The sequence below is a fragment of the Ischnura elegans genome, chromosome 9 (genome assembly GCF_921293095.1).
Source record: "Ischnura elegans chromosome 9, ioIscEleg1.1, whole genome shotgun sequence".
NCBI classification, from domain to species: Eukaryota; Metazoa; Arthropoda; class Insecta; order Odonata; family Coenagrionidae; genus Ischnura; species Ischnura elegans.
This window is the reverse complement of record NC_060254.1, coordinates 115,252,171-115,264,604: the sequence shown is the minus strand read 5'-3', so window position 1 is coordinate 115,264,604 and position 12,434 is coordinate 115,252,171. Positions and strand designations below refer to the sequence as shown.

General features: G+C 36.5%; 1 protein-coding gene across 2 annotated transcripts; it reads left to right on the top strand.

Annotated features, from left to right (window-relative positions):
- Positions 1-214: 214 nt before the first annotated feature.
- LOC124164838 lies at positions 215-7,546 on the top strand. 2 transcript variants are annotated; one of them, XM_046542042.1, is made up of 6 exons: positions 215-2,108; positions 6,032-6,358; positions 6,553-6,621; positions 6,706-6,914; positions 7,035-7,200; positions 7,281-7,546. In XM_046542042.1, exons 2-6 carry the CDS (start codon positions 6,064-6,066, stop codon positions 7,469-7,471), a joined length of 930 nt encoding a protein of 309 aa, XP_046397998.1. In that variant the 5' UTR covers positions 215-2,108; positions 6,032-6,063; the 3' UTR covers positions 7,472-7,546. The 2 variants fall into 2 exon arrangements, with proteins under 2 accessions (XP_046397998.1, XP_046397996.1); XM_046542040.1 differs by lacking the exon at positions 215-2,108 and having other exon boundaries at positions 5,918-6,358.
- Positions 7,547-12,434: the final 4,888 nt, after the last annotated feature.

Here is a 12,434-nt window from a genome sequence, read left to right as displayed (position 1 = left end):
TGCTATTAGGGTCGGAATTGGTACTACAGGGCACCACCGCATGGGTAATTCAGTTCTAATGTTTCTTGATAATTACAATTTTAGAACACTGGCAAAAGGAAAAAGAAGGTGGACAGGTCGCACCGCTTCAGGGGTCTTGTGTGTCCTTTCATTTTAGTACATCATAGGCTTGTCTGGTCCTAGGAAAACGCCGTGTGCTGAAAAAACCCCTTGGGCTTCCCTTCAGTCCTTAGTTAGGGGCCTTCAGTCCTGGGGTCAGGTGCCCCTGCATTAATTTCCTCCTGCCCACGCTGGCCAGTCCGCCTCTGATTGATACCACTGTAACGTTTAGTTTCTGAACAGATCTCCATTATTATTTATTGCACATAAATTCATCTGTATTCTTTTAGGCTCAACGCAAACTTAAACGCCGTGCTAGAGCAGAGGTAGAAAGAGCTCGGACACTATCACAATATATGAGTGATGACAGCTGTAATGCAGATGATGAATCCACAGATCAAGATGAACAATTGAACTCTAATAATAATGAAGAGCATATTATTGAAGATCCCATGGATGTAGGTGATAACTTAGTTCAAAGTGATTCTACTGCAAGTGGCACATCAGAGGAAAGTGATGAAGACCTTTTCATATTTGAAGAAGTAATTGTTGCCAATAATCCTCAACTTCAGGATGATGAGGACAGAGAGGCCTATCTGTTAAGGGCACTCAAAGAATGGGCTCATAGAGGTGTTTCACTCAAAAAAATCGATACCCTGCTTAGTATACTTAATCCTATTCATCCTTACTTACCTCTAACTCATAGTGCCTTGCTTGGAACTCCTCATTGTGTTGATGAACTTCCCAGAATGGGAATGGGAAAATTTTGGTATAAAGGGCTGAAAAAAAATCTTGAGCAAAGGCTGACAGAGAAATACTTAAACGAATTCAAAAGAGTTGTTATTGATATCAACATTGATGGTTTTGAACCCTTTAAAAGCACTCACGATAGCATTTGGCCAATTTTGGGTAGACTTAGGAATCAAAAGGAGCCCTTTGTTATAGCTACTTACCTGGGTAAGGGAAAGCCAAGTGACATCATTGAATATTTGGCGGATTTTGTGAGGGAAGCCCGGGCATTGACAGCAAATGGCATATTTATGTTCAGTCAAAATTACCAATTTGAAATCAGACATTACATTCTTGATGCTCCAGCCAGGGCCCTTGTCAAGTGCATCATTGGCCATAATGGATATTTTTCATGTGAAAAGTGTGAAGTTGAGGGAGTTTGGGTTAATGGTGTTATGACTTTCAATGATTTGGATGCCCCAATGCGAACAGATATCACCTTCCAAAACAGATGTAATGTACGGCATCATACAGGTGACTCCCCTCTTGAGAGCATTCCCATGACAAAAATGATTTCGAGTTTCCGACTTGATGCAATGCATTTGGTATATCAAGGAGTAATGAAGCGGTGGATGAAGTTTCTCATGGGAAGCAAGAAGAGGAGAGGGTTATTGAATGAGCAACAGGTCAATGACATAAACAATAAAATTTCTGAACTTGCTCAGTGTGTCCCCAGAGATTTCAATCGTAGGCCAAGACAGTTTGAGTTCAGGGCCAAATTTCATGCCACAGAATACAGGCGTATTCTTTTGTATGATGGTTTATGGTTGTTCAAGGATTTAAATGAAAGTCTGTGGAAGAGCTTCAAGCTTCTTCAGGTTCCATTGTACATTCTTTGCAGCCCCACTTTAGTGAAGAAGGAGAATATGCTTGATGTGGCCCAATTGTTACTGAGGCGATTTATTGAACATTCCCAGAGATATATTAGTGAAACTTTTGTATCATATAATGTACATGCACTGTCACATCTTGTAGAGGAATGCAGGGAAAATGAATGTACACTAGATGAGCTTAGTGCTTTTCCATTTGAAACCTATATTGGTGTCATTAAGAAACTGCTCAGGTCAGGTTACAAGCCATTAGAACAGCTTGTCAACAGAGATGTTGAACGGGGTGGATACTTGATGGAACCTCAATCAGAGAAACAACCCAACCAAGTAACTTTATACCACCAGCACGAAGATGCAGATGAGATCATGGATGGTAGAATGTACAAGAAGGTAGTTTTAAGTAATACTTTTCTGGCAGTGACAAACCCTATTGGAAATTTCTTATAAGAAAATTTCTTATCAGAAATTGGACATATTTCTTATAAGAATACTTCTTATAAGAATTTTTCTAAAAGAAAATTTCTTATCAGAAATTGGGCATATTTCTTATAAGAATTTTTCTATAAGAAAATTTCTTATCAGAAAATGGGCATATTTCTTATAAGAATTTTTCAATAAGAAAATTTCTTCTAACTATCAGTTACAAAATGTTATTTATCACAAATTTTCTGATGGAAATATTTATTATAAATATCATATCAACATGCTTAAAACACTTGCACAAACTTCTATAAAAAGCTACATAAGATTTACATCCCTACTGAGAGTACAAATTTAGCATTTTACCTAATTCAATCCAAATGTAGACGCCTATATCTGGTATACAGCAAACCTAATGATTTCCCATGAACCAAATGTAGATGTCTATCATCAGTGTACATCAAAAAGGACATTGAAGCTCTGTAAAGTTCACCTGGCTGGCCAGAAAAGGCGAGATACCATAGAGGTCTTTCAAGGCATGGGTTCTGTATAGGGTTAATGTCCCCACATGCTAAAAGAAACTAAAATCAATGAAACCAACCATAGCCTAGAATGATGGACTGATAATTGAATACAACTTTGGCAATCATTACGCAATGAAAGATACAGGAATTGCAATATGGAATATGATTTAACCTTGAAAATTGAAGAAGCAAATGAAATAAAATTCAATTTCCACTGGGGATAGGTACTTCAAGAAATTATATGGGAAGGAAGAGTAAAATTTGATAAATAAAATTCATATGAACAATGTTTATTTAAGATACCAGAGAGAATGAGACCTCTACATGCAGATTTGGATAGATAATGAAAGAAATAAGCAAAGCAAAATGGAATTTGATGCCATTTTAGAGAAAAGGATACGTAGAATATGGCTAACAATAAGTGCAAGATTTAGGGAAATTAATAGGAATCACAGAAACACTGATTGATAATAATAGTTGATATATTTTCCATAAAATAATAACTGTGCAGATGTTGGCATACTCATACAAATTCATTCTCATTCTCTTCAGAGACGACTAAATCACTCTCTTTGTCCATTAAAACACGGTTTTCATTAAAACTTCCTCTTATGTTAGATATACCACAATCTGAAAAATATACATTTCTATCTAAATTTATGATGAAAAGTTTAAAATTCAACGAAACTATCTGTTTCCCTATTGGAAATTTCTTATAAGAAAATTTCTTATCAGAAATTGGACATATTTCTTATAAGAATTTTTCTTATAAGAATTTTTCTATAAGAAATTTTCTTTTCAGAAATTGGGCACATTTCTTATAAGAAAATTTCTTATAAGAATTTTTCTTATAAGAAAATTTCTTCTAACTATTAGTTACAAAATGTTATTTATAACAAATTTTCTGATGGAAATATTTATTATAAATATCATATCAACATGCTTAAAACACTTGCGCAAACTCCTATAAAAAGCTACATAAGATTTACATCCCTACTGAGAGTACTAAAACTAAAATCAATGAAACCAACGATAGCCTAGAATGATGGACTGATAATAGATATGACTTTGGCAATCACTACGCAATGAAAGATACAGGAATTCTAATATGGAATATGATTTAACCTGAAAAATTGAAGAAGCGAATGAAATAAAATTCAAGTTCGACTTGGGATAGGTACTTAAAGAAATTATATGGGAAGGAAAAGTAAAAATTGATACATGAAATGCATATGAGCAATGTTTATTTAAGAAACCAGAGGGAATGAGACCTCTACATGCAGATTTGGATAGATAATGAAAGAAATAAGCAAAGCAAAATGGAATTTGATGCCATTTTGGAGAAAAGGATACGTAGAATATGGCTAACAATAAGTGCAAGATTTAGGGAAATTAATAGGAATCACAGAAACACTGATTGAGAATAATAGTTGATGTATTTTCCATAAAATAATAATTGTGCAGATGTTGGCATACTCATACAAATTCATTCTCATTCTCTTCAGAGACGACTAAATCACTCACTCTGTCCATTAAAACACTGTTTTCATTAAAAATTCCTCTTATGTTAGATATGCCACAATCTGAAAAATATACATGTCTATCAAAATTAATGATGAAAAGTTTAAAATTCAACGAAACTATCTGTTTAAGGTAACATGATTTTAGGAATGCCAGTTTTGTAAGACTTACCAAATGAGGTCAATGCCTTATTTTGGTTAGAAGCATACGACTTATTTTATTAAACTGCTATCACAAAGACATAGTGAATGATTAACATATAAAAGCAATCCCTAGCAACCTAACAACCAAACAAGTTTTGGTTGTTAGGTTGCTAGGGAACCATGTGACCAGTATCCTGCAACGTATGCAATCGTAGTATACATCGTGGTTATTCATGGCCCATATCGAACTTCCATCGGTCAAGTAATCTGTAGACTCGAAACAGAGAGATCTTATAAGTCTACAATTTTTCATGTGCCCTCAGCTATATATACTAACAAGTCACATTAAAGAAGCCTCCGCTTCTTGGAACCATTTATGTCAAATACCATGCTGATAAATAACAGGAAATTAGCAGAACATTACTTAAAAAAGAGTTATACATAATTTCCAAAAATTATCTTATGTAGAATTCCTTAAATAATTATCAATTGCCAACATAAGTTATGGTGACACGCCTGCTGGATAGAAACCTAAAAGGTATGCGACCCGCGCAGCATTATTGTAGAATTCTATAAGAAATGCCGATCTCTTATAAGAATTTTTGTAAGACTTATAGAATCCTATAAGAATTTCTATAAGACTTATAGAATCCTATAAGAATTTCTATAAGACTTATAGAATCCTATAAGAAATATGTAAGACTTATAGAATCCTATAAGAATTCTGTAAGACTTATAGAACCCTATAAGTCTTACAGAATTCTTATAAGAATTTCTGTAAGACTTATAAGAAATTTTCAATAGGGTTAAGGTAACATAATACTAGGAATGCCAGTTTTTTAATACTTACCGAATGAGGTCAATGCCTTATTTTGGTTAGAAGCACACGACTAATTTTATTAAACTGCTATCACAAAGACATAGTGAATGATTAACATATAAAAGCAATCCCTAGCAACCTAACAACCAAACAAGTTTTGGTTGTTAGGTTGCTAGGGAACCATGTGAACAGTATCCTGCAACGTATGCAATCGTAGTATACATCGTGGTTATTCATGGCCCATATCGAACTTCCATCGGTCAAGTAATATGTAGACTCGAAAGAGACAGATCTTATAAGTCTAAAATTTTTCATGTGCCCTCAGCTATACCTAACAAGTAGCATTAAAGAAGCCTCCGCTTCTTGGAACCATTTATGTCAAATACCATGCTGAAAAAAACCAGGAAATTAGCAGAACATTACTTAAAAAAGAGTTATACATAATTTCCAAAAATTATCATATGTAGAATTCCTTAAATAATTATCAATTGCCAACATAAGTTATGGTGACACGCCTGCTGGATGAAAACATAAAAGGTATGCGACCTGCACAGCATTATTGTAGAATTCTATAAGAAATGCAGATTTCTTATAAGAATTTTTGTAAGACTTATAGAATCCTATAAGAATTTCTATAAGACTTATAGACTCCTATAAGAAATATGTAAGACTTATAGAATCCTATAAGAATTTCTATAAGACTTATAGAATCCTATAAGAATTCTGTAAGACTTATAGAATCCTACAAGTCTTACAGAATTCTTATAAGAATTTCTGTAAGACTTGTAAGAAATTTTCAATAGGGCTCTGCTTTTCATTGTTAAACCTCAATCTCTAAATGCTGTAGACAGTTCTGAATCTCATACTTTCTTGATGTTAATATAGTGAATGAGAAGAAATATCCATCTGAGGTTAAGATGGATACTAATCAACAGATGCAGGAGAAAGAAAGCTCTAGTGAGAGTAATGGTCTTGAGCAGATGGACATGGAGCTGGAAAAGGGAAAATTGGATGCCAAAGGGATTTCCAAAGATGGACCAAAACAACAGGCTATTATAGGAAACGTGGGTGATGCCAAGAAGTATAAGAATAAAGATACTGAAAGCATTATCCAACAACACCCAAGTAACATGATAAATAATGAAATGGATGCAGCACAGTCAAGGGATGAGAATGCAGGAGGATCTGGAGAAGGCAACCAGGAGTCTCAAAGTAATTTTCTTGGTGATAGGAAGTTTATATGATAAAAGTTGTCCTTCTCTTTTAATTTTTTAATGTTGATAATTTTGAACTGTTCTTTGGTATACTCAGATCATCAGTTTCCTGTTTTGTAAAAGAAACTGATGTCTCTTATCTTCACTAGTATAGTTTATTAATTACCAACTTTTCCTTCATATCTTTCATAGGTGTTGAGTTAACAAACAGGCTCTTGGTATGTGAAAAAATGATTACAAATATTCAAGCTTGTAATAAGAGTAAGTTGGCATAATTATTGCTCCCGAATTTTCAGAGAAAATTTGTCTTGTCCAATCTCATTTGTAACTCTTAATTCATTGCAGAACATGAAATGTTAGTTGCAGAATCTCTGAAAAGCCTTGAGATTAAAATGAACACCGTACTACTAAACCAAGGAAAAATTCTAGCATATATTGCTCCAGAAGATAAAATGTTTGAGCCCGCAAATATGCCAAATATACTTTTGGATAATGAGAAGGACCTGAGCAACTTTGAGGAGTTCCTCAAAACTCCATCCAACTTCAAATCATTTGTAAGTAACTTGTCTGTTACCCTAACTCTTCATCATCCATCAACTTCACACCTTCTATTTTTCTTTTTTCTGTTCAGTGTTAAAGTTACGATTAATTTATTTTGGTTTACTTTCTGACAGGTTTCATATGTTAGGCAAATGACGATTGATCAAACTGATGAAAAGGAGTCAGCAGCCCATATACTAAGAAAAATGTTCACAAATAAATTCGCTCGTTGTATTAATTGGGATGGAGGACACGGAAAAATTACATTTAGCAAAACTTACATAAATAAGGCTATTTGCAGTAAGTATGAATTCTTCTACCTATTTTATCCAAATTTGAAACTTTCAGCTTTATGGCATTATTTTCTCCTTTGTTTTTAGTCTCCCAATTGAAGAATTTCCCTCAAGGAAAATTAATCAAAACAAAGACAAAAATTCAGCGGTGGTTTAACACCAGCAATCAGAGACAATTAGAAGGGAGAAGAAGCAAAGCAGAACATTCTGAAATGGGCAATGAGGATTGTATTTCTCCATGTGTAATTGATGAGGGAGACAAGGAGCAAGAAGATTAGGAAAAGTTACACATTTCCTTACCTTTTTTCTGTAAAATCTATTTTTTATTAAAATAAATCATTATATGGCCATTACACCTGAGATGTTTGATTTATCCCTAAAAATGACAATATAAATTAAAGTATTAACATTCAGATGTAAAAAAAACTAGGTTTGGTCATAAGTAGTCAAGGTGAGGTCAAAGTGAGGTCAAAATGATAGGTAGTCATTTAAGGTCATATTGACATCATCATGAGTCAAGAAGGATGTCATTTCAAGGGACCATTTTGAGGTCACCGTGACTACCAAGCCATGACTTGAAAATGACATCAAGATGATGGCATAATGACTTTTCATTCCTCCTTGGGAAGACTGTATCTTCTGCCACTTCCTGAGAGGAGAAAAGAATGAGTTTAAAATTCATACAAAAATACATTCCTTTTTATGATCTGAATTGGAACACTATAGGTGTTTCAATTTGATCAGAAGTCATACATGCAGTCAATTAAAGTCTTTATTCTAATTACAAATGAAAGTTTGGCTACTCTGCTAGTTTCAAGACACTAAGATTTAAATTTTTTCCATATAATATGCCAAGTTAATGTTAGGGATGATACAGGGTAGCTTTTAGAAACGGTACGATGATAACTAAAATACAGCCAAACAACAATAATTTTAAAATGCATGTTTTGACATGCTTTTTTTTGGTTAATTCAGCCATAGGAATTTAAAGAAAAGGTATTTTAATGGCATGTTTATTGTAATGCAATTTTTTCCCACAGAAATGACATAATCAAACCTGTGACGTTATATTTTCACACATGAATTTAATTTAAAAGTAAATTCCCTAAAGTCTTACCTCAGTGAGGTCAGCATAAGCTCCCTCATGTTCTTCAGGCTCTGCTTCATTGGTCTTCCTGCCATCCTTTATCCTATATGCCTGGCTAAGCCATTGGCAAATTTCTCTTTTGAAGTTGGCATCATCAAGGCTTCCATACTGACCTGGCATGCAGCATCTGAAACATGTAATCACAAACAATATATTTCAGTGCAACTCAGTACATATTGAACTATCAATTGTTTCTACTACTGAAACCATAAGAAAGTCAAGGTTGCCTTTAAGAACTGATAACAAATTTTTGAGTGTTGCCATTGCTCTCTTGTTTCTCACTCCACTCCAGTTAAGTAATGAGCCTACATAATTGCTCATGACTTTCGATAAATTGTGTCTTACAAAAACTCCTTGGTTCTATGCCAAGCATCCACTTAACTCTCTGAACTGAAAAGATAAGGTTAAATTTGAAAGAAGAAGCATTGCACATCAAAAGGAAGTACCTCTGTAGTAGTAGGTAAAGCCTACTAAAACTTCTTTTTACACAATAATGGCTTACCATGTATGACCTGAAGCTCTTGTCTGCTTCAAGCAACAATTCCACCTCCACCAGAGATTCGTAGGACTGTACTGGTAGAGCTATAGGACAATGAAACATTAAATTTTCTGTGCCCTTATTGTGTCCCTTGTTTCCTTAACTCCGCCTTAATGTCTGTTTGATTAGATATAATTTCACGGCAGAAAGCAAATAATTTACTTTGATTGTCACAGTGCTCAACTACAAAGGCATCGAAGTCTTCCTTCCACACGTATTCCAAACATTGATGACCCGTACCATCTGCATGTAGCTGCTGCAATGCAGCTTCTACACTTTCTGCACCCACCACCAGGGGCGGATCCAGGATTTCTTTCTGGGAGGGGCACAAGCAAGGCCGTATCCAGGATTTTGTTGAGGGGGGGGGCACAAGGATACCTCGTCATACAAAACGAACGAAATGATAATGGGACCATATTAAAAATCTAGCATATTTTTTAGGGTCTGGATCCGCCTATGCCCACCACCCCAGCATCAGATGTTAGGCCTGCTGGATAATGTGACATCACATTTATATATGCAATAAGTAGATAACTATAATGCCTTAAAGACACGCAATCTGCAAGAAACTTACTATGTAAGATGCTGAAACATTCCTCTTCTCGATCATCTGCACCTCTTGGCAATGACATACAGTAGAACCTCGGTTATACGACCCTCAGTTATACGATGCCCTCACTTATACGCCCATTTTTTTGGTCCGGTGAATAACCCCATATGAACCCATGTATTTCCAACCTCAGATTTTTCCCAGCCAATGAGATAAAATACCTCACTTATACGAATTTTCCGATAACTGCTCTACGAGAAAATTGCGGTACGCGCGCCGCTTTTAGTCACAGGAGCGGGGGTAGTACGTGCTCATCACATAGATATGTCAACGAAGAATAATAAGTTTTAATAATGGGCGAGGCTGTTTATTAGATACTAGTTAACTGACTAACTAATAACTGCAGTAGATGATCGTTAATCCGGAATATCTATCTCTAACGGAAGATTGTCAAGAATTTTCCAAGGTTATGTTTTACGTCGCCCCAGCGAAATAACACCAGAATGAGCCGTTAAAAATCCTCGCGTACCAAAATTTTAGCTTCCAAGGTCATCCAAAAAAGACTATCGTATTTGCAGAATGGGCGTTTGTAAGTCGATGGCGATTCAACACGATGGTAAAAACAGCGTGCGTGGTCTCATTCCGCGGGGGTAATCCCTCATCCGCGGGACGAATTGAGCCGGGGAAAGTTGCTTACGCGGCGCGCAAATCAAAACTGACCCAACTTGTATCTGAGGGTTATAATGAAATATAGTTTGACCTTGAGTGGCTATTAGCTTGAGTCTGCCTGGTGGCAAGCGTTTGTTTTTTAACTGAACGAGAGTTAGTACGAATGCCCTCGGAGAATAACTCGCGTCGTCAGTAGTAACGTAATCATTTTAGTCAAATTCAACACGCGAAAAAGAAGGCATTTCTTTTCGACTCAGGAATGACTTATAACCATTATATCGAATAACAAAAAGTGTCCGGTGTTGTTATCAGATACGGGGAAGCAAAATATTTCGTGAAGATTAGCCACACGGCTTGTGAGACGAAATTCCCGGCGCTGAATTCGCGGAAGAATGCCGACAGAGAAGCTATACCCGGTAGATTCAATCTACTATTGTTAAAATTTCATGGGAAAATTCTTTTTTAGTGCGTAAACATTATTGTGAGGAGAGTTTTTTCCGGGCTCATAATCTATTTTTGTTCATTCATCACTGACAGCAGTTGCGCGATTATTTCAAATGCTCAATTAAAAGAAGTGATCTAAGCACCGGAAAAGTCTTAGTCACGAAATATCCCGGGTACCGGAGGCGTAACTAGGAATATGCTTTGGGGGTGATGGTAGTACCTGGGGGGGCGGCTTCACCCCCCACCCCCCAGAGGCAACGGGGTATCCCATGAAATTAAAAAAACAGGCATGCCTGTAAATACGTTTTGCATCATTTTGGAACCTAAAATTTAGCTTTAAGAAGATGCAGTTGCTGTTCATCAAAGCTAGACTTTTGTTTCATTTTTTTTTAATTTCTCTGAGGCTTTGGAGAGGGATCTATCCCCTCATCCCCCAACCATATTTACGCCACTACCGGGTGCTTCATATTATCTATGGCATGGTATTTAGAGGGAGGAAACGGAGAGCTGGGGTCATTTTCGCCAGGAGGTAAGGGAGGGAGTATAGAAACTTTGTGTTGGAATTAGCCAGGTTGTAAAAATAGGCTTAACCAAGGCTTAACGTGCCATCTGCCAGACAGTGTGTTGCACTGGAAGTTCCGTCTACACTACTCTCAAGCAGGGATACAGCCATCTCTGAAAGCTTTCTGCCTCTGCCAGGATATTAACCCGGGTCCATAGGGTGTGAAGCCTTCGTGATGCATTAGTGAAATTTTGCTCCCTAATTACGGGGTTATTTTGGATGACTTTCCTCACGTATTTCATTTCTTCAATCTCCAATCTTGGGTTTGCCTATAGGTGGTAAAATGAATTTCCTGAAAACTGCTGTTAATGAGACAACTTTTTTTCAAAAATTGGCTTCTCTGTGAACATTTAATGTCATCATTCCGAAATCTCTCGAGTATGAAAGCCTTGCAGCTAAGTCAGTGGCGGCTGGTGGTAATTTATCTAGGGTGTGCATTAGAGCAGATATAGGATGATTTAATTATATTATGTTAATACTAATCCATGAGCATCATATTTCGTCGTAATAGAATACATAGCAAGCAAAACATATCACTGGTATATTCTACCCTTAAAATTGCATGAACAGAAATAATGTTAGCATTCATGAAAATAATTATTCTAAACACACCTTTACAAGTGACGGTAGGTGAAATTCATTCTCCTTTCCTTACACCCTACGAGGAAGTAGTGTAGAAAACGGCCATAGAGATGACTCTGTAGACGGAATAGGATCCTGGGCGCAGGTAGTGTAGGTGGCGGCTACACCACTACACTACCTGCGAGTCACTCACCAAAAATATGCGCGTGCGCACTCGCATCGTTTTGAGCCTGCTCCCATCACCCATTGGAACTGTGCATACCCCGCTTACTTCGTCCCGCCAGAGCACCCTCAAGCGATCGCATAGACCGAAAATGCGCCCGGCGCGATGCCACGGGATCGTACACTTGTAGAGCGGTGAATTCGAAAAGGAGATAGCTGTAGCGTTCGGAGTTTCATTTTTCTTGCACATGCAGACAGGATTTTTAACCTTCTCGTTGCAAAGGAATATTTTTCTTTTATAATTCATTCATCTTTGGGTGTGCACTTGCTAACATGCGTATACGCACGCGCCGCCACTGAGCTTAGTACCAGAAATGCTAGACATTCAACCGTGGGTAATGTTGTTCAGGAATGCAAAATTATGTTTCTCTTAAAGTAACACATCATCAGTGGTGCTGCTTGTGAGAAAATAAGATTATTAGGCTTCAATTTCTTGCCTCCAAATGAGTAATTGCATCCTGAAAACAAACCAGCCCCTATAGGAAAGGATTTCATGCTAAAAACTGAAAAACCTCACCTATGAAACT